At 36.2% G+C, this 23,371-nt stretch overlaps 1 protein-coding gene across 9 annotated transcripts in view; it reads left to right on the top strand.

The window, feature by feature from the left end:
* Positions 1 to 23,371, top strand: part of filip1b (filamin A interacting protein 1b) — a 105,151-nt gene that overhangs the window by 56,260 nt on the left and 25,520 nt on the right. For 6 of the 9 annotated variants that reach the window (XM_087298672.1, XM_087298671.1, XM_087298669.1 and 3 more), the window contains 2 exons: positions 4,899 to 5,072; positions 7,728 to 7,906. In XM_087298672.1, the coding sequence (XP_087154798.1) occupies positions 4,899 to 5,072; positions 7,728 to 7,906 (353 nt within the window). Of the gene's footprint in view, positions 1 to 4,898; positions 5,073 to 7,727; positions 7,907 to 21,995; positions 22,121 to 23,371 lie in introns of those variants that run through there. The other 3 variants (XM_087298675.1, XM_087298673.1, XM_087298674.1) reach the window with 1 other exon arrangement.

Raw genomic sequence — 23,371 nt, 5'->3', positions numbered from 1 at the left:
AGAAATACCCCTTTATTAACCATATGCTGTTAAACAGAAACGGTAGAACGTGATGACGTCAGTGATATGCAAATTGACGTATGACGTACCGCGCCCCCCCCAACCCCCTCATCACGGGGCCCCGTCAGCGATCACTGCAGGGGGGCCTCCGCATTTTGCGCTACGCCACTGAAAACATCTGTGACACGACTACTTTGAAAATCATGCAGTCTGAACTCGGCATAAGTGGAGTTTTGTGTGTGTGTGTTAGCAATGAGGTCCCATGAGCAACCTCTCAAAGGACTTAAAGAAAAATGCAACCTAAATGAAGATTAACAAAATATTTATTGAAGAATTAAGGGAGGGTTCCAAATAAAAAAAAATAAATAAAAAAAACACTTCAAGAGGGGGTTCACGCCAAAACAACAAACAAAAGTTCTAACTGAGAGAAAAGGAAAAACTAAATCTTTAAAAAAAGAAAAGAAAAATACATCAAAAATACTCACTCCCTTACTAACATAAACAGGAGAAAACTGTTGCAGAAAGGAAAATGGCACCCCCTCTCTACTAACCCAATCCCTGATTAACAAAGAGTAAACAAAGTAGTATTGAAAACATAAATTAACCTACAATCAAAAAGAGGTTGAGACTAGGGATGGCTGACGTGAAACTGACGTTTCGACACAGTGTCGAGATCCCGAAGCGCAAGTGTTTCGAAACACTGCACCGAAGCATGATCCGAAACACCCAAGTCACGTGACTAAAGTGTTTCGAAACACTTGGTCACGTGACAAAAGCGATTCAAAGCATCGATCATTTCAGAGGCGTTTCAAGACCCGGAGAATTTGCATTTGACTGGCATGATCTTTATTATGACTCTGTCTTGTATAGCCTAGTGGACCGTGCGTGTGCACTATGGTACTGTATTTCAAATTTATTTTGCGTTCGAATCTCGACTAGTACCGTTACTGTTTAACATCATTTTAGCATCATTTTTGTAACACTGTAAAACAATAATTCATATTTTTACAGTACTGTGATGGGTTTAGGTTTTGGATAGACGTTAATAAAATACAATGGGAAATTTAATTAATAATATAAATAATTATTGTTAGCTTCTGGCCACAACTGTATCTGATCTAGTAACAACCCTGTTTTATGAACAAAACAATACAAATTTATTTACAAGGTGTTTATTCGTATGTCAGAGCAATGTTGAAACAAAACGATACAATAACAAAGCATTACCAACTGGTATTAAAGCATTTCAAAACAATTGTGTCAGGCTGGATTCGAACCCATTATTCCCGCATGGTAGTCACAAACTCTAACCGCTCGACTAAACCATTTTCAGATTCTAGGCTACAAAGTGGGGTTTGATACCTCAATTTGCTCAACTGTTCTTTGCTGAAGCTGTTTCAGTGAAATACAAATAAAATGACCACTAGGTGTCACCGTAGAGTGGTGTTTCGAAACGTTACGAAGCTTCGACACATTTGCTTCGATAGTTTCAGTGTTTCACGAAGCCTCGCTTTGCCCACCACTAGTTGAGGCAAAGGCTGTATGAGATGGTCAACAGCATCAACAGAACTTAAACAAATTCAAGCTCCTAATCAACAAATAATGCTTAAAGGATTAAACAAAGCATATTCTTAAAGTCTCACAAAAGAGCCTCCACACACACAAAAACACACGGATCCATTGGAGACATGCTGCTTAAATGCCCACGACTTCACTCGTCCTCCAATCACTGAGTGGTTCATAAGTGGCAGCAGGTGACGTTCATTATCTCAAAAAAAAAAAAAAAAAAAAGAGAAAGAAAGAAAGAAAGAAAATACAAAACAGAAACAAATACGTCCTGGGACGTAACACTAAAGTTTGCCTGAATTAAATCTGTGAATATCCAGATGCTGTGTAGTTTATGACGTCAATGAAATCCTACTGGATTTGACATCACGCTGCTTTGTTTACTGCAGTAACCAAGGCATCGCTGCTGTTATTTATGTTGTTCCATAGGGGCCAACTTGCTGAATTATTTGGATTTAATAGATTTGTATTGAGTATATGAATAATGTTTTAGTTTTGGACTAATTTCTCACGTTAATATTTAGTAAATATAAGTTAAAATCTCTCCAGTGTTACGGTTGAAACCCAAAGGGGTTATAAAGTCTCAAAATGTATGAAAAGAGTCTTAAAAAAGGTCTTAAAATGTATTGAATTTCACTCTCTGATTCCTGTATATACTCTGAAGAAAACATAGTTTGAGTCTTACTACTTCCACCTTTTACATTTAATGTGTTACTGGTTTCCAGGTAATTATTTTTAGTGAAATTCACCAGTGAATATTGCACAAATAATGTATTCAATGTGAGATTTTTGTTTGAATTCATTTAAAATCAAATCAAAATAGGGCTGAAAAAAGGTTTTACACCAAAAATATGAAGCAGGAACTGTTTTAATATTATTGTTGTTAATAATAAATGTTTCCTAAGCAGCAAATCAGCTTCTTAGGTTGATTTCTGAAAGATCTTGTGACATATCTGGCGTAATGATGCTGAAAATGCATCTTAACCCTTTAACTACCCCACCAAGAAATAAATGTTGGGATTGCATTTCTTAACTCCTAATGCCGCTAGTTAACACACTCAATGCATTTTTTTAACACATCCCATAATTTCTCAAATATCAGCCTCTACCAAATGATTAATATGTCGGTTTATGGTAAAAGTAGTGGAGTTGATACATATACTATGAAAAATCTGAAAATACGAAGTGTAAGAGCAATTTATTTTAAAAAAATAAGTTCAAAATAAAACATTTTTAAATACTAAATCACCTTTAGGGCTTCATGGTGGGGTAACACGATCACCTCACAGCAAGAAGGTCACTGGTTTGAGCCTCGGCTGGGTCAGTCGGCATTTCTGTGTGGAGTTTGCATGTTCTCCCCGTGTGGCCGCTTCTTGCTGTGAGGTGATTGTGCAACCCACTGTGCCCCTGTGGTGGCCTAAAGGTGATTTAGTGTTCAAAAATGTTTTATTTTGAATATTTTTCTAAAAATACATTACTCTTACACTTTTCAGAGTTTTCATATACTGTATGTATTATTGGATTGTGATATTCTGTGCATGCAGAAATCACATTTAGTAGTAAGATCTGTTCTGTTCTGAATAAGTATCAGCAAAGCCCATTGAAGACTAACCTGAAATCAGCATAAAAAGCTGGGAAGGAGACTAAAAGCCGCTATTTGATTGGCTAAGGTATGCTTCACGTGACCACTTTAGCGTTACAGGTTTTCCAATGGTAAGTAATATAGACGTTCATCTCCCGTATAAGGAAGCATCTGTTCTGGGTTTGTAGACACACAGCGCCCTCTGCTGGACTACTGAGAGAATATAGGGGTTTGCTAAATAGTGTGATGGAAAACCTCTGCAAATCTACATTTTTATTTATTTATTCATTTATTCATTTTCTTGTCGGCTTAGTCTCTTTATTAATCCGGGGTCGCCACAGCGGAATGAACCGTGAATTTATCCAGCAAGTTTTTATGCAGCGGATGCCCTTCCAGCCGCAACCCATCTCTGGGAATTTATTTATTTATTTATTTATTTATTTATTTATTTATTTATTTATTTATTTATTTATTTATTTATTTATTTATTTATTTATTTAAATAAATGTTTTTTTATGATTCAGCAAATGACAAATGCTTAAGGAGGTTTTTGCGTCGTCTTTTTTTTTTAGCAATATTAGTAATAAAATACTATACATATACAGTTTAAGGCAAAATTATCAGGCCTTCTGTGAAATGTTAATTATTTTTTATAAAGATTTCCCAAGTGCTGTCCAACAGAGAATAGACATTTTCACAGTTTTTCATGGGAGATTTTATTCCTCATTTCCTTGAGATTAGCTGGAATAAGCTGTTTTAATTTATTATTTATTTATTTAATTAATTTTAAAGAGTAGTCCAGCCAAAACTTTGCTCACGAAAAATTAGGTCATCATTTACTCCCTCTTCACCTACTCCAAACCATTTTTGAGTTTATTGTTTCTGTTGAACACAAAAGAAGTTATTTTGAAGAATGTTGGAAATAGGGCTGCACAATAGATTGTTTCAGCATCGATATTGAAATGGGATCATTCGCAGTAGTCGCATCACAAGATATGCAATGAGTCTGGATAAAAAAAAACAACAACATTTACTCAGGTATAAGAAATTGTACCATTCGTAACATTAATAACCATTTATTTTAATGAATTATTTTTATTATTCAGTTTCTGTACTGGATTACTAAACGGTATTTACGATATTAAACGGTATTTATCTCTGCTTTTAGATTATTTATTAGATTTTAAGCAGATGCTCCTCTACAGAATCATCCCAATCATTCATTCATTCGCCACAGTGGAATGAACCACCAACTATTCCAGCATGTACATTTCACTAGGGGACTCCTTTCCAGCCGCAGCCCAGAACTGGGAAACACCCATACACTCTCATGTTCGCGCACACACTCTCATACACTATGGGATTTAGTTAATCCATATTACCTATAATGCGTGTGTTTGGACTGTGGTGGATACCGGAGCACCCAGAAAAAACCCATGCCAACACGGGGAGAACAAGCAAACTCATTATTAGAAGTTAATTACCAAAACTATTATGTTTAAAAAATGTGTAACAGGACTTGGGAAATATATATTTAAAAAACCTAATTTCACAGAAGATAACTGGATCTTAATCTGGATTTGTGTTGAAATTACTCATTTTAGAAGTAATAAAACACATTCGTTAGAGTGTACCGTATGTGATGTTGGGTTTTAATAATGTGTGAGCTGCATCATGTCTCTCACTTTGCTAAAACCAGCAGAAACATACTGTCTGGTACATACAATAATTCGGTGATGGTCTCCTTCAGGCGCGTGAAGACATTATCCAGATGCTTCAGTCCGAGCGAGCGAGACCTGCGGTTCTGGAGGCTCATTACGGCTCCGCAGCTCCAGCTAAAGCTCTTCAGGCTCTGCAGAGAGACAGTCTGATGAGCAGCAGCGACACCAGCAGAGACGACGTCTATGAAATTCCCATGATAGAGGTGAACCAATGCATCTGCATACTTGTGAACATTCTGCCTGCTTAATTTGATTGTTTTTTTAACTGTTGGACCTTCAAGACCAAAAAGCCTTCATTGAAACCCATTAAAAACTGCAATATCTCAGAGCCATTAAAGCAAAACGTCATGCATTTATTGTTAACAAACTTCCGTTTGCTTGGCAGTTCTTCAGAATTGCAACTATTTAACCCTTTAACAGATATTGTAATCACCTGGGGTGGTTTCCCAAACAATAACATGGCTCGCGGCTGAACTATCATAATACGATGCATCATTTGGGAAAAGAACGTTGTAGTGACGAGTGTTGTAGTTGCTCTGCCGTAGATCTAACATTTGATCCATGTTAGTTATTAAGTTTGCCATGCAGTTTGCGAATATTCGCTGGAACGATGGATTTATTAACTAAATGAACTGTTAATTAATAAACTATGTTTGTAATGGCGGAACTTGCGGCCTTTGTTGGCTAACGATGGTTTTTGGAAACCCTGCCCTGCTGAAAAAAAACAGCTTAAACCAGCCTAGGCTGGTTGGCTGGTTTTAGCTGGTAGACCAGGCTGGTTTTAGAGGGGTTTTGGTCATTTCCAGGCTGGTTTCCAGCCATTTCCAGCCTGGTCTTAGCTGGTCAGGCTGGGAGATGACCAGCTAAAACCAGCTTGACCAGCCTAGCCAGGCTGGGAGCCCAGCCAAAACCAGCTATGTCCAGCTTAAACCAGGTCAAGCTGGTTTTAGCTGGATTTAGCTGGTCATTTTCCAGCCTGACCAGCTAAGACCAGGCTGGAAATGGCTGGAAACCAGCCTGGAAATGGCCAAAACCCCTCTAAAACCAGCCTGGCCGACCAGCTAAAACCAGCCAACCAGCCTAGGCTGGTTTAAGCTGGATTTTTCAGCAGGGTGACCTTTTGCTTTATCATTAAAATTTAAAAAATAAATTAATTAATTAATCAAACTAATTAAAAAACAATGTACTTCAAGAAACTAGTCACACGTGTTTCTTACAGTGCATGTAAAAGGGTTAACATTTTTATAGACATTTACAGTATTTTGCCATTCTTTTCTCAGTATTTTATTCAGGAGCAAATAATTACTTCTGTTTCCTTAATATACGTATATAGTGGCATTATGTAAACGTAATTTATGTAGTTTAAATAAATGTAATTTAAAGGATTAAATTCATCATGACTTATTGCATTTAAATTACATTAATTGCATTTGTCTGAAAATATTGTTTTGTTCAGGAGAAAGTCTTATTTGTTTTGTTTCCGCTAGAATAAAAGCAGTTTTTATAAAAAAATAAAATAAAATAAAAAAAAACATTATAAGGTTTAAATTATTAAGCTATATATTAGCTTTAAGCTATATATTTTCCATAGTCTACAGAACAAACCATCGTTATACAATACCTTGCCTAATTACCCTAACCTGCCTAGCTAACCTATAAGCCTTTAAATGTCACTTTAAGCTGTATAGAAGTGTCTTGAAGAATATCTAGTCAAATATTATGTACTGTCATCATGGCAAAGATAAAATAAATCAGTTACTAGAATTGAGTTATTAAAACTAGTATGTTTAGAAATGTGCTGAAAAAAATCTTCTCTCCGTTAAATAGAAATTGGGGGAAAAAATTAACGGGATTATAATGCAGGGGGGCTAATAATTCTGACTACAACTGTACACAATATGCATTTATTTATGAAATGTATTTATGATTATTTATTTATGTATTTATGATAAATTTGCACAGCACACACGTTATGTAGAAAATTATTATTTTACAAGTGATTAATCATACTTAATGGTTTGACAGCACTAGAATACCTTTTTGACGCCTTTTTGTCCTCCATAAGCTTATTTTTTAAAAATAGATGATACAGTAGGCAAAATTTTTAGCCCTCATGTATTTCCCCCCAATTTCTCTAAAGAATAACTAATTTCAAATAATTGATTTCTTTTATCTTTGCCATGATGACAGTTCAATTCAGTTCAGCTATATTTGTAAAGCTCTTTTACAATTTAGATTGTGTCAAAGCAGCTTCACATAAATGGTCATAGTAACTGGATCAGGGTAGTTCAGTTTTCAGTGTTTAAGTTCAGTTCAGTTTAGCTCAGTTCAGTGTGGTTTAAATCATTACTGAGAGTCCAAACACTGAAGAGCAATAGTAATTAATATTTTACTAGACAGTAAATAATGTTTTACTAGCTATATTTCAAGATACTAGTATTCAGCTTAAAGTCACATTTAAAGGCTTAACAAGGTTAATTAGGCAGGTTAAGGTAATTAGGCAAGTCAATGTATAACTGGTTTGTTCTGTAGGCAATCGAAACAAATATTGCATAAGAGGGCTAATAATACTGCCCCTAAAATGGCTTTTAAAAATTAAAAACTGCTTTTATTCTAGCCAAAATAAAACAAATAAGACTTTCTCCAGAAGAAAAAATATTATCGGAAATACTGCGAAAAATTCCTCGCTCAGGTAATTAAACATCATTTGGGAAATATTTGAAAACGAAAAGGAAATTCACAGGAGGGCAAATAACTATATATTTAATTTCTAAATCATTTAGAGCTGTGTTTACAGTGCAGATTATGACACATCATTGTGAAAGGTGAAAGGATTAGTGGGGATTGTGTGTTTTCAGCTGGACCGTCTGGAGGAGAAGCACAGAGAGACGTACAGACGGATGCTGGAGCAGCTGCTGTTGGCAGAGAAATGCCACCGCCGCACCGTCACCGACCTGGACAACGAGAAGCGCAAACACGTCGACTTCATGAACAAAAGTGACGATTTCACCAACCTGCTGGAGCAGGAGAGAGAGAGGTGAGGACACCCGCTTAACATAGGGAAACAATTAATGTCAAAAGAGGAAAATGTGCTCATAATTGTTGGAAAATAATGACTGGATCTTTTTCTACGTGTCCTAAATGAAGTAGGGTTGGTCAATGTCGACCAATTTGGCATTATTACGATGTCTAATGTGAAACGATGGACGATGGCATATAGCAGGGGTGGCCAACCCTGTTCCTGGAGAGCCACCTTCCTGCAAATTTCAGTTGCTACCCATATCAAACACACCTGCCTGTAATTATCACGTTGTGTTCAGGTCCTAATTAATTGGTTCAGGTGTGTTTGATATGGGTAGCAACTGAAATCTGCAGGACGGTGGCTCTCCAGGAACAGGGTTGGCCACCCCTGGCATATAGGCATATAGGCTGTGGTGAAGTAATTATTTATAAATAATTAATTAATTCATAATGAATTCATTATTTGTAGCCCACCGTTTCAACTACCTGACCCGCATGGTCTTAGTTTTACCCATAAACAAATCATAAATAAATAAAGGTAAGTTGCATGCAAATTACCACCTGTCAATCACTTTTTCTGTGGGAGGTTGGTCGGCAAAAAAGCTGCACAACCAACAGTATCTGAGGTTTTCACTAAAACTACTAAGTACAAGTGTGAAAGTGAAAGACTCAAGCGCTGTACTGACGCTGTGACACGCTACCTGATAGATTAAAAAGGCGGAAGAGTCGTTAGATAGAGACACAACATTTAACAACTATAGTGAGACGCCATCCAGCGGTACATCCTTGATAAACTGTCTGACGTGCACTGCTCTTCTGGAGCTCAGACGAGCGCATGAAAGTGTGTGTGGCTGCGTGTGGCGCTGTGTGTGGTCACGTGATGTGTGTTTTCAGCAGACGGAGGGCTGTTCAGAATTGCTAGGTAAAACATGGTGTGGATGTGGATCATTTTCGTTCTAAAATGTCATTTTAATACTAAGACGTATTAGTGTAAACGGCGCCTGAGTGTGTATTTTTTGCGAGGCGAGGCGGAGTGTGATCTATTACTAAAGTGTGAGTAAATATATTAGTTAGGCGTTAATTATTAGCTTAAGCATGTTATTGGGACGTTATTCTAAAGTTGCAACTATTCCTCATTTACTAACAGTTAATCAATTACAAACAGCTGCAACTTTAGAATAACGTCCCAATATCATATATACACTATTAACTGATACTTAACAAGTCTTTATTAAGTTATTTACTAACCGCTTGTTCATGATCTATTACTAATTTATTAGGTATAGTTATAAATCATTAAAATACAGATAAGAAGTCATTTACAACTTGTTAACTAACAGCTTGTAAGTTATCTATTAGCCGTCTATAAGGCACAATTATAAATAATTAACAAACTATTAACTTTTATTTAACAAGTCATTTATAACTTGTTAACTAACAGATTATTAATGGTCTGTTAACTAGTTATAACGGCTAGTTAATCTAAAGTGTTACCGTTGTTCCTAACTTGAATAGGTTTTGTCGGGTAGTGCATACTGTCTATTAAATTTGATCAGTTTTTGCTATTTTAATACTTATTTACGTTAAATGTTAATGAGAAATGCTGTTTTGATGACTAGCTAAAATTAAATATTATATTTATATTATATTGTTATCATTTCTAAAATGTTTTTTTTTCTATAAGTAAAATTATAAATGGCTTTAATGTCACTTTTGATCATTTAAGTATTACTTCTCTTTAAAGAAAGTTTAAACTCAAGAAAACCCATTGTTTTATTTATTTTACAAAATGTTTTTACCACATACATTAATACTGTTAAATAATTTTACTTCATACATCATGATGCTGAAAGAGTCATGCTTTTATTTATTATTTTACTTTATTTACCAAATATCCCATAAAGAAAAACGGATAAGGGTGACGCAGTAGGTAGTGCTGTCGCCTCACAGAAAGAAGGTCACTGGTTCGAGCCTCGGCTGGGTCAGTTGGCGTTTCTGTGTTGAGTTTGAAGGGTCTCCCTGTATTTGCGTGGGTTTCCTCCGGGTGCTCCGGTTTCCCCCACAAGTTTTATTTATTTTAATTTTTTTTATTGAGCATAATTATTTAACTGCACATCAGGAGATCGCTGTTATCCATTAAAGACTTAGCTGTTAACCCCCCTGAACAACCCACAAAACTAACCAAGAGCGCAGATACAATGATGCCCACTCTCGCACTCGGTCAGCGGGCAATTGGCAAGCTGAAATGATGGTGGCGCTGCCTTGATAAGAGCGGAGGGGTGCTGCTATACCACCCTAACAAAGTGTTCCTCTAATACATCTGTGTCTCCCACAGACACAGATACTACTCCAGACAGTAAAGTGTCACCCACAATTGAGGCAACTCTCTCCTTATAGGGTGTTAGTTCAGCATCCCCTGTTCCTCCGCCTGTACGCTCCACACTTTGACGGTGCGCCGCTGTTCTCTACTTAACCTGCACCTTTACATCAGACCATTTTTTTTTAATTCACTCACAGTGCGATGTTCAGACCCCACTGCGTTAACCACAACAGCTAAACTCTCCCACTCTATTTGTTTCTTTTGTTATTAATTCCAGAGGACAAACTTGTAAATAACACAGTTTTTCTCCGGTCTACCTCTGATAGGAGCACCTCCAATTCACACTCTGTGTAGTTTCTCTTCTTGCTTGCTTTTGCCGTTGCTTTTTTGTTTGGTTTTGCCAAAGTGGAGTCATTAGCATATTCATACGGGGGAGGAGGCAGTGAGGGGTTTTGCGTTCGTGCATGTGCGCTCAATTTCACATTAAGTCGGATGTACAAAGAGAATATGCATGGGATTCTGCGTACGCAGTGTTTCATACATCAGGGGCCTCATGTACGAAGACTTGCGTGGAAATCCTACTAAAACATTGCGTACGCACAAAGCTGTAAATGTGCGTACGCAGAAAAACATTCAGATGTATGAAACACTGCCTACGCAGAATCTCACGCATATTCTTTTGTACATCCGAATGAACGTGAAACTGAGCGCAACATGCACGAGCGCAAAACCCCTCCCTGCCTCCTCCCTCGTATGAATATGCTAATGACTATGCTAATGGCAAAACCCAACGAAAAAGCAAAAAAAAGCAAACAAAAAGAGAAACTTTGAACAGAATGTGAAATGGAGGTGCTGCTTTCGGAGGTAGACCGGAGAAATTAAAGCGGTGTTATTTGCACGTTTGTTCTCCGGAATTAACAACAAAAGAAAAAAAATAGAGTGGGAGAGTTTAGCTGATGCGGTTAACACAGTTGGGTCTGAACATCGCACTGAGTGCATTAAAAAAAAGAAATAGTGTGGTTTATATCTGTAAAATGTTACAGGACGCTTATCAGTCTCAGTGGCGCTACTCGTAAGACGCATGTGATCATGAATTGATACGTTCGAGCATGAGCTCGGCTCGAATCCAGCGTCTGATGAACTCTTTCTTGTTTTTTCCCCCGCTACATATCAGATTTTGCCAACTATTTATCACGAGAAAGACAAGTAGGAATCATCAATAAGTTCATATTAATAAGCACCATATTTTATTTGCACATTTATTGAATGGAAATGTTTCTGACTCACGCATGCAAATTCATCTTCAGATAGTGTCTTTATAGCAATGTGTGTGCAGAAGATCGCTCAGATTACATTGGGAAAACAGGCGACCGCTGCAAATTGCGCTTTAATGTTTAGCTGGTCAAATGTATGGTATGGAAACCTTATATACCTGCTGAACCCGCCTCATACAGCTGCCATTGCAAGGCTCAGACACTTTGTAGAGAGTAATTTAACACAACTGCCTCTAGGAGTTGCCAATGGAAATAAAACAGACACGAACAAAAAAAGTGCGTATGCCTGCCAGAAAGCTGCCGTGAAGCTGCGCACATTCCCACGTTCAGTTCATTGTTAGTAAATCCAAACGTGAGCGATTCTGAGCGTGAAACCTGGCGTACGCAAAGTTTTTGTGCATACGCAGCGTTGATACATGAGGCCCCTGTTTTTTTTTTTCTGCGTATGCACATTTAAAGCTTTGTCTGACACAATGTTTTAGTATTAATTCAGCGCAAGTCTTCGTACATGAGGCGCCAGAAGTGTTTCTTGAGCATCAGCTCAGCCTATCAGAATGATTATTAAAGGATCCTGTGGCATTGAAGACTGGAGTAATGATGATGAATATGCAGCTTAGATTCACAGAAGTACATTTATTATTAAATAGTTCTTTTAATTCGCAATGATATTTAATGTGTGTGTGTGTGTGTGTGTACTTGTTTTTGTGACATATCAGGACACAAATCTGTATAAGGACATGGGTATGACAGGTATTACAAAAAGGTAGTGAAATATGAGGACATTGGTGACGTCCTCGTTTTTCAAAAAGCTTATAAATCCTACAGGATGAGTTTAAGTGAGTTTAATAAGAGAGTAGAGCTGCACACAGTCTCCTGTGATGGTCGGGTTTAGGGGTAGGGTGGGGTGAGGTGAGGGCAATATAATATACAGTTTGGACAGTATAAAATGAATGGAAATGATGTCCCCACTTTTCACAAAAACAAACGTGTGTGTGTGTGTGCGCGCGCGCATGTGAATGTGTGTATGGGTGTTTCCCAGTACGGGGTTGCGGCTGTAAGGGCTTGCGCTGTGTAAAACATATGCTGGAATAGTTGGTGGTTCATTCCGCTGTGGTGACCCCTGATAAATAGAGGACTAAGCCGAAGGAAAATGAATGAATGAAATAAGTATTTTTTCCCTCAAAACAACCTGTGCACATGCAGATAATGTATTAAACAAGCAACGCAATTATCTTTGAAAAATCAGGTGACTCATAACTACAAAATCCAAACAATTTCAGACAAAGAGACCTTTGATTTTCTGATAAGACCCTCATAGTAGTCGACCTCAGTCATGCTTCCCTGATGTCCCGTTTGCCACCCTGAACAACATTTTAAACGTATTAATGACAATGTTTGAATTGAACTGTACGGTGTATTTCCACATTTGTCTCTAAAGTGCTTTGTGAGTGCATTTTAAGATAGCTATGTCTTTATATTTCCTATTTACTGTTGAAGTCAGAATTATTAGTATTATTTTTCTTTTTTAAATATTTTCCAAATTATGTTTAACAGAGCAAGGAAATTTTCACAGTATTTCCTGTAATATTTTTTGTTTTTGAGAATGTCTTATTTGTTTATATGTTATTATTGTTTTATTTTGTATGGAATAAAAGCAATTTACATTTTTTTAATAGCCATTTCAACGTCAAAATGATTCAAATTAACCCCTTTAAGCAATATATTTTTCGATAGTCTTCAGAACAAACCACTGTTATACAATAACTTGCCTAATTACCCTAACCTCCCTAGTTAACCTAATTAACCTAGTTAAGCCTTTAAATGTCACTTTAGGCTGTATAGAAGTGTCTTAAAAAGAAAATAATTCTGACTTCTTCTGTATATTTTTATATTTATATATTTCTTTTATATAACCATGGCAAATTCTAATATTACTTTTATTCAACCAGCAAGTTTTTTATTTTTGACCAGAAATGATTCAGGCTTCTTTTAAAAGATAATAAAGTGATGTAAAAGAGGCACCATTGTGGCATCAATTTATTTCTTTTATATATGTATTTAATATTATTATTATTAATTAATAATATTACACTATAAATATTATTAATTTAATATTTTTTATTGTATTTTAAACCATACCTGCGTAAAATAGTAAAATAGTGTTTATATTATACACAGTTGAAGTCAGAATTATTAGCCCCCCTTTAAATTTATTTGTTTTTTTTTAAAAAAATATATCAAAAGCTATATATTTTTCAATAGTCTACAGAACAAACCATTGTTATACAATAACTTGCCTAATTACCCTAACCTGCCTAGTTAACCTAGTTAACCTAGTTAAGCCTTTAAATGCCACTTTAAACTGTATAGAAGTGTCTTGAAAAATATCTAGTCAAATATTATTTACTGTCATCATGGCAAAGATAAAATAAATCAATAAATCAATTTCAACTATTTCCTAAGTGTTTAACAGTTTTTCTCAAGACATTTTGAACAACATAACCAGTTTTTGTCTTTTGCGTGATTACCGTATACACAGTATTATACTAGTTTAAAGGCTTAACTAGATTAATTAGGTTAATTAGGCAAATAATGGTAATTAGGCAAGTCGGTGTATAAAGTGGCTTGTTCTGTGGACGGTGAAAGAAAATTATTCTTAAGGAGGCTAATAAAAATGACCTTAATTTTTTTTTTTTTATTAAATCTTTTATTCCAGCCAGACTAAAACAAACAAGACGTCCTCCAAAAGAAAAAAAAAATATAACAGGAAATACTGTGAAAGTCTGCACTCTGTTAAACATCACTTGGGAAATGTTTAAAAAAGAATTAAACTTTCACAGGAGGGTTAATAATAATGTTGCCTTCAACTGTATGTTGATTGCAGTGGCAGCGTTCAGTCGTAAACTCTGCACTTATCAGGCTGATCTGCTCTCCTGGCTGCGTGTTTGCACATTCCTCCATAATTCCCTCATTTCTGAGATTCACAGCAGGTGAGGTCAGGCCACCTGGGACTGAGAGCAGGCCCGATGGAGGGGGAATCCCGTCAGGAATATAAAACTGCTGGAAACATCCTCAAATTACCCCTCTCGCTTTCACACCACATTTACAATTTGCTGTTATTTTCCTCTGGAAGTCCCACATTTGAGAACGACTGAAATCTGAAGAGCACAACTTTTGTTTTTTGATTGGCATTTAGGCCAGACATTAATTATGTTAGCATCGACATATGTGTCGTGTTTCAAGAATATGAAAAACAAGTGCTTTCCTAATGCATATAACCTTATTATAAAGGGCACATAGTTGACCCCTTTTTTAAGATGTAATATTAATATTATGGTTTAGATATATACACTAGATATCGCATTGGGACCCTGAGCATGCGTCAATAGCGCCGCCACATTGGGACAGTGCTCCCAGGACAAGTGTCATTCAACCGCACTAGTCAGGACAGTGTTATTACGTGAAGATGCGGGACTTTAGCGCTGTCTACGGGTGTAGTAACGAGCAAACAAAGAAAACAAAGCACAAAGGCAGAACATTTCATAGGTAAGATTAAGTTTTTTCTGTTTTTGTATGTTCTGAACTTTTGTGCTAATCAGGTAACGTTATTGATGATAATACAGTCACTTACTGCATTCACCATAAGGCAAAGCAGCTCCAACTCGCACTAAACACTCAGCTTATGCTAGTTTTGTTGAATAAAATCAGCAAACAATGCAAAAGAAATATGACAACGAGATGCTGCGCTGCCAGAAACTTGTATTACTGTCGGCTAGTGAACGAGTCGTTCATAACAGAGATTCATTCACAAACGAATCGCTCCCTCCGTCAGTATGAGAAGTGAAAGCAGGAGAGGAGCTGTGTTTCAGGACATGATTAGATCAAATTTAACAGGAAGGGTGAATAGTACATTTCTGTACACACAAACACAAGCTTTTTGTCAGGAATGCCCGTGCGGTCACTGATTCATCAATGTAGAAAAGTGATGTAAAATTAAAATTTTCGTAATTAGAAAAAAAATTGCATACTGACCTCCGGGAAAACTCCCGATCACAGATATACGTGAATATGTGTATATCTCTGGCTTTGGATGGCCACATTCCTCCACTGTACCTTGGTCCCACATTCATTTCAAAGAAGCGCTACCCTGTTTCAAGATGGCGGCTCTATTGACGCATTCCTTCCAATAGACAACAACAGGGTAGGCGACATCTAATGTATATATATCTATGTTCTGAGTGTGCCAGTTTAGGTTCAGTTTAAAACACAGTTCAGATGTTTTTATTATAATGTGTTAAAACCATAGACTGTAAAATATATGGACGTAGTGTCCGTGACGTCACCCATAGGTTTCTACAGAGCGCAAAAGAAGCCACAAGTAGGCGCGGCCAACCGTCGCCATTTTGTTCACGCGTCATCACACCCACGGCGGGATACCAAACAAGGGCAAAGAGGCGGAGAGTGAGCGGAGCTACAGACGCATGCTGCATTTAGCTTGGACCTGGTTCAGACACACTTTACTTTGGGAGAAACGCTTAATACTTTATCACCTGTGACTCGTTTGTATTCTGACCATATGTGCTTGGTTGTACACTATATCAATAAAGTGTTTAGACTTTTAAAAACACTGCTGTAATACATTGAGCCACGAAACATTGTTCTCATGACGTTTTTCAACAGAAGGAAAACGCGAATTACATCCAAACACTTCAGATATAGTCTGTGTTAGTTACTGTAAGACTATTGATAAAATCCAGCATAACACTGTATGACAACGCTTCAGATGACTGATCTAGAGCCTACAGCTAATCAATCTGACAGATTCTGCAGTGCATTACAGCTCTAAATATAAATATAAACGATAAATGATCTTAAATAAAACAAATACATGTACAGAGATGGTATATAAGTATATAAATTTACTCACATGGGGAACGGAGGCCACGTGAATGGTTTGTGAGCACAATTAAGTGCCCTCAGCATGCCATGCTATCTAATAATTGTGGGAAACAAGTCCAAAAGGCAGTTGACTGTGTAAAGCCACATAAAACAACAAAGAAATACGATAAATATGCTGAGTTCAGTGGCTAATCTGCAGGATTCAGCTGAGGTGACGTGACGGCGACCAGCGAGACCTAGCTGTCACTCAAGTGGCCACGCCCTTAATTATGCAAACTTAATATAACTTAATATAAAGGAAACGGATGAGTTATAAAAAAATTCACCCCCCTCACAGTTGTCATGAAGGGTAATATTAGCTGTATTAACCAAAATCTTTTTTTGTACCAGGCTGTAAACACCTTTTTTTCTGCTGTAAAGTTGGCCATTCTAACAGTGTGCTCAATTGAAATTTGCTCTGTTTTGGAGCCAGGAGCGGCCAGGACTAGCGGAATTTCGGATGAATTGCAGTTTTAGTTACTTCCGTATTGGCTTCCTGAGGGAGAGCGGGAGGTTGCCGCTTGGTTAAAACGTGTCATGTTGGGGGCGTGTACAAAGGTCAGTGTTTTAGGGGTGTGTTGCTTCACATGAAAATTAGTTTCGACTTCACACCCAACGTAACAAGGGGGCGGAGCCAAGAGCTCTCCCGCTCTGTGTTTGCAACAGACAGGCAGACAGAGAGAAGCAACATGAGTGAGAGGATCAGCATTCAGTCGTACATGTACAACTCGGACACAGACTAAGCAGAGAGTACACAATCATGTGTCTTTGTATAGTTTTACAGCCAATTGTGCGCTAGTTTAAAGTGCCGAGCTTGTACACCGAGACTAATAACCACGCACACTGAATTAACTTTGATTCAATTCCATGGGCGGGGGGACCGCACTCTTACGTCAAGTTGCGGTTGGTCTGAAAACCGCTCCAATTGGTCCACCGTTTTTATGATGTTAAATTGAAAAAAAAAAGGACTGAAAAAAAAAAATTCCATTTCCTTTTGATTACAGGTCCCGTCGCCCATCCTATACAATCCTCAAAACAGTCAAATAATGGTGCATGACGGTCAGCTGACGTGCTCCATAGTGATAAACAGACGCTGTTTCCCAAACGGATTCTGTACACGCGATTTGAAGCGGAGAGAAAGTCTGGCTTTTGGATGCGTGTTTAAACTGACATACACACATAATTAATAATAATAACATATAGAGATGTCGGTCTTGGTGGGTTTTTTTCCCAAACACAACAAATTTTGTCTTAAATGAGCATAAAAAGTTAGGAAAGCAGTCGAATGCTTTCATTATAACATTAGAGATGTACATTTTTAAAGTGACACCTCTTATTGAATGTAATAAAACATCTTAATAAATGAGAGATCCATTCGTTGCTCTTTAATCAGAATGTGTCAGTTATACTGTGAAGAAACGGCTAATGAGATTTGATAGCTTGATTCTATTTCATTATACCAGCTAATAATTTTAATAAGCTGAACTGTTTGCTAATGTATTTGCTGCTAATGTATATTTTTATTTTTATTTTGTTGATAAACATTTTAAAACATTTTACTGACCATTTAGCTGTTTATTTACAATGAAACAACTCCAAATGAACAGAGGGGAATCACTTGTTATGTTGGGCACATCCCTTATTTTCACATCCCAATGTTGACAGGTATGATGTAAGGGATTTTTTTTTTTTTCATCCGTTTAATCATTCGCCAGGCAAATTTATATAACTCTGATCCCATTACACATCAAAGTTTCATGCTTAGAAGGTGCATTGGGAAAAAAAAAAAATCAACAATTAAAAGCACGTCTGGAAGTTTTCATGTGCTCTTGATATTCAGGCTGTAATTTAAATCGCAAGCACATTTACACCAGACACAGGAAGATGATGTCATTCTATCACCATTTGCATGATTTATGATTTATAAGTCTCTCGCCGCACATGTTACAGTGGATCTGACCATTTCTGAAGAATTTCCCAGCTGTCATCTTAAACCTGTGCCAATATTGGAGAGACACCAGCTATTTAACAGTAAACATCCTGCAGTAATGACACCGTTTGACCCTTTTCCTAATGTTGTTTGCAAAGTAAGCACTCCGCATTTGAACTCTTTCAAAATTTGTCTCGTATAGATGATAAATATTTGACAGAAACACTCACCAAGCCTGCATTTAGAAGCATGCATGTAGAAAGTCATCACTACAAACGTTTTTATACTACTTTAACTCATTTTATTATGTTAATCTGGTTTCAACTGCAAGTTACGCAACGTAAAGTTAATATTTGTAGCCAGCTTGACTTGTATACAGTCTTTACAGTGTGCATGGTCACACTTTATAGTAAGTTTGCATATATTGTATATAGTGTATGTATTTATTAACATGAACGAATAATCAACAATACTTAATCCAGCATTTATTAACCATACTTCAAGATTTAATAATGCATTATTAAAGTCTTAAGTTCTGCTTGTTAACGTTAGTTAATGCACTGTGTGTGAGTCAGCAAGAACTAACTATTAATAGCTTTGACAAGAAGATTAAACAGTAACAAAGATGAATGAATACTGTAATAAATGCATTGTTTGCGTTAGTAAATGGATTACCTAATGAAACCTTATTGTAAAGTGTTACCAAACACAGAAAAAAAATATATATATAGTTTTTAATAAATTTTTATATTAATAATAAAAATGTATTTAAAATAGTTATTGCCTTCAGAATAAATTTTAAAATGTAATTTATTCCTGTGATTTTAAAGCTGATTTCCCAGCATTATCATTTCTTTAGTGTCACATAATCAATCAAGCTATTATGCAAAATTTGCTACTCAAAAAGCATTCATTATTATTTTTTTTATTATTATTAATATTATAAATCTAAAAAATGTTGGATAACCTTCATTTAAAGGTAAAAATAAGATTCAATATTTTTATTCAGCAAGGATGGATCTTTTATAGTGTGAAAATTTTCAAGTACTACTGCAACATACATTTGAAGTCAGACTTATTAGCCCCCCTGTGATTTTTTTTTTCTTTTTTAAATATTTCCCAAATGATGTTTAACTGAGCAAGGAATTTTACTCACTATGTCTGATAATATTTTTTTCTTCTGGAGAAAGTTTTATTTATTTTATTTCAGATAGAATAAAAGCAGTTTTTATTTTTATTTTTTTACATTTTAAGTTTAAAATTATTAGCCTCTTTAAGCAATGTTTTTTTCCGAGGATATACAGAACAAACCAAAGTCATACAATGACTTGCCTAATTACCCTAACCTGCCTAGTTCACCTAATTAATCCTTTAAATGTCACTTTAAGCTGTATAGAAGTGTCTTGAAATATATCTAGTCAAATATTATTTACTGTCATTATCTCAAAGATAAAATAAATCAGATATTAGAACTGAGTTATTAAAACTATTACAATTAGAAATGTGCTGAAGAAATCTCTCTGTTAAACAGAAATTCAGAAAAAAAATGGCTAATAATTCAGGGGGGCTAATAATTCTTCTAAGACTTCAACCGTTTATATAAATTGAATCATTAATTGAGCACCAAGTATAATGAAAAGTATGTAATTTTACCACTAGAGGGTGTGTAATCACAACAAACAAAGGTGTACTTTGCTGACTTAGTGTGAAATCATAGAAGTTGTGGTCTTCAGCCATGAAGTGAAACTAAGAAACATGAAGCAATTGCTGATGAGAGGCGATGGGGTCGCATCAAAATAAAATAAAAAATCCTAATTGATCCCTGTTGTCGAAACCCAAAATAAATAAATAAATAAAAAATCCACAAATTGATACAATTTTGACCACCAAAATAAGGACACAAAAAGTATAATAATATAAAAATTGTATTCACCTGAAAGCTTCAATTCCAAATAGAATTTTACATTGAATTTTGGATCCCTACTATGCATGTAAACTACCTTGATGTCAAAGCAACATCAGAAAACATGAAAAATAAATTAAATTAGATTCGATTTATGCCAATTTTTGATTTAATGCCAACTGACTTTCTTGATGTCAAAATAACATTGGCCTTAAAACATGTAAAAAGATGACAGGATTGTCCTGTATATGATTTTTATGCCAATTTTAGATGCCATTATGATTTTGTTTTGACATCAAGGTTGTCATCTAATTGAAAATCAAGGTGCACACTGGGAGGAAACGCTTCATCTGACTAATTAAAACTGCTTGTTTCTCTGAATTAGAACATTCTTTAAAACATTTGGCATAATGCAAGTATAGTACACAAGTCAGCAAAATATTTACACTACCTGACAAAAGTCTTATCGCCTATCAATGTTTAGGAACAACAAATAATAACTTCTTCTAGTTGATCATTTGGTATCAGAAGTGGCTTAAATGAAAAGCAAAGGTTTCTAGATTACGCTTATTTTACCACAATAAAATATGATCATGCCTTGATTATTTAATGATTTAATTAGGAGAGTAAGGTCTGACTTTGCTTAGACAAAAGTCTTGTCATTTAACAGAAATAATGTCCAGTATAGAAAATAGAGTCATGCTGCTGTGGAAAATCCTTTGGATTCATCTTCAATGCCTCCTCCTTCATCTTCCCCCAGACAAGCTCAATATTGTTCATGTCAGGTGACTGGGCTGGCCAATTCTGGAGCACCTTGACCTTCTTTGCTTTCTTTGATGTGGAGGCTGAAGTATGAGGAGCGCTATCCTGCTGGAGAATTTGCCTCTCCTGTGGTTTGTAATGTAATGGGCAGCACAAATGTCCTGATACCTCAGGCTGTTGATGTTGCCATCCACTCTGCAGATCTCTTGCACATCCCCATACTGATTGTAACCCCAAACCATGATTTTTCCTTCACCAAACTTGACCGATTTCCATGTGAATCTTGGGTCCATCCTGGTTCCAGAAGGTCTTCTGCAGTATTTGTGATGATTGGGATGCAGCTCAACAGATGATTCATCAGAAAAATGCCCCTTCTGCCACTTTTCCAAATGATCAACTAGAAGTCAAGTTATTATTTGTTGCTCTTGGGATCGACAGCAAGACTTTTGTCCGGTAGTGTACTGTTCCAGTGGTTTAAGATGTTAAACGAAAAAAACCTGAAACATTGTGCCATTATTAAAATAAATCTGGGTTAGCTGCTGTTTATTTATTCGTTTATCTTGTCAGATTTGCTCTCGTAGCATTTCTAAATGACAGAGCTTCATCTGCCCCAAAAGACTGCAACATTGTTCTCGTACAATACAAAACTTTTGTCCCCGCCATTGTGGCCTGTTCCCATGGGGACACTTTGGTTGCATGTGAGAAAGGAAGTAATTGGGTCATTTTATAGTTTATGTGAGATGGAAAGAGAGCTCTTGAAATGACACAGGCCGGTTTGGTGCCTTCGACCGCAGCTCTAATTGACGGTTTCCTAAAACAATATCCTGACTTCAGTCTTGGGGAAATAGAAAGAATAAGAGGGGAAAGTGGAGAAAGGAGTGCATGAAAAGCTCTGACTCCTCCTCCCCTGGCCAAACAAGGGCAGAGCGCTTCTGTGTTAGAGGATGATATCACCAGCAACTGGGGCAATGCCGTTTCACACAAACATTCACCTTTCACTGCGCTCCTGACATGCTGGAATGCCATGGCTAGTTCGCGCTAACTAAAGCTGTGCACTTCGCAATACGTTATGCATGGACTTACCTTGACTTCTGCTGTGGATGGTGAGTTTGAAAAGTCAATGCAGATGAGCTTATAATAGTCGGTCATGTTTGGATATGCTATAGCGTCTAAAGTTCTCAAATGTGCGTGGTTAGGAAATGAGATCGTGGATTTATGAGGGAAATATATGCTTGTGGACTTTTTTTTGTTCCTCTGGACTGAGAGACTCCCGCTGAGCTGGATCAGTGTAAACATTCACCAGCATCAGAGACCTTGTTGGCACTCATTCTGCTGTTGTAATGTGCTAGTAGACTTTTTACCAGGTGGGGACTTTCCCCCCCCTGCTGATGTGCCAGCTACCCGTGAGCTGTTTCAGTTCTGTGATCATGCAAGCATGAAATGTTGAGTAACTACTGTCAAGGAGGATCACAGAAGCATGCGGACGCTGGTCCTTGTTCTCTAAACTGTCGTGCTTATCTTCTACTCCTGCTCTCTTTCTTTTATATGAAAAAAGACAACATGAAAATTCTGTTCCGTTGAATTTACAATTTATAGGCTGTTTTTGAGTGAAACTGTTTTTGTTAAAAGGATGAAGCGATGAAGAAATTTATTTTAGATACAAATGCTGCAAATTTGATAGAATAAAAAAAAATAAATAAATAAATGTCAAATTCATTTTTAGACCACATACTGTATTACCAATGATTTACTAAAAGCACATACTGTACAGTATGTCATTTTGCCACTAGATGGCATGTATTCACAACAAACAAAGCGATAGATTTATTACAGATTTATTAAACAGATATGTTTATTAAATATTGTTTATTTGTCACCAAAGATATTTAGAAATTGAAAGATAATACAATTAAATTCATGCAAAATATTGCAAAAAAATAAAAAAATAAAAAATCATGTAAATTTGGGTGTACTAGTTTTTTGGACCGTTATTGTAAGTTATTTTGTTAGATAAGCTCCAGATTTGGCTTCAGTACTGACTAATGTATATGCACTAATATAATATTGGATAGCTTCCTATTAGAAATAGGAATTTAAAAGAGATTTGTGTGCGCATATATATATATATATATATATATATATAGTTAAAGTCATATAAATATAGTTATTATTATTCCCCTTTGATTTTTTTTTATATTTTCAAATCGATTTTTATCAGAACAAGGAAATTTTTACAGTATGTCTGATAATATTTAGCTGTATAGAAGTGTCTTGAAAAATAGTTAGTCAAGTATTATTTATAGTAATAGTATAAACGGGGGCTAATAATTATATATATATATATATATATATAT

Source organism: Danio rerio, chromosome 20 (assembly GCF_052040795.2).
Source record: "Danio rerio strain M-AB ecotype USA chromosome 20, GRCz13ab, whole genome shotgun sequence".
NCBI classification, from domain to species: domain Eukaryota; kingdom Metazoa; phylum Chordata; class Actinopteri; order Cypriniformes; family Danionidae; genus Danio; species Danio rerio.
Note: the sequence above shows the minus strand (reverse complement) of the source record. Positions and strands in the feature narration are given on the sequence as shown.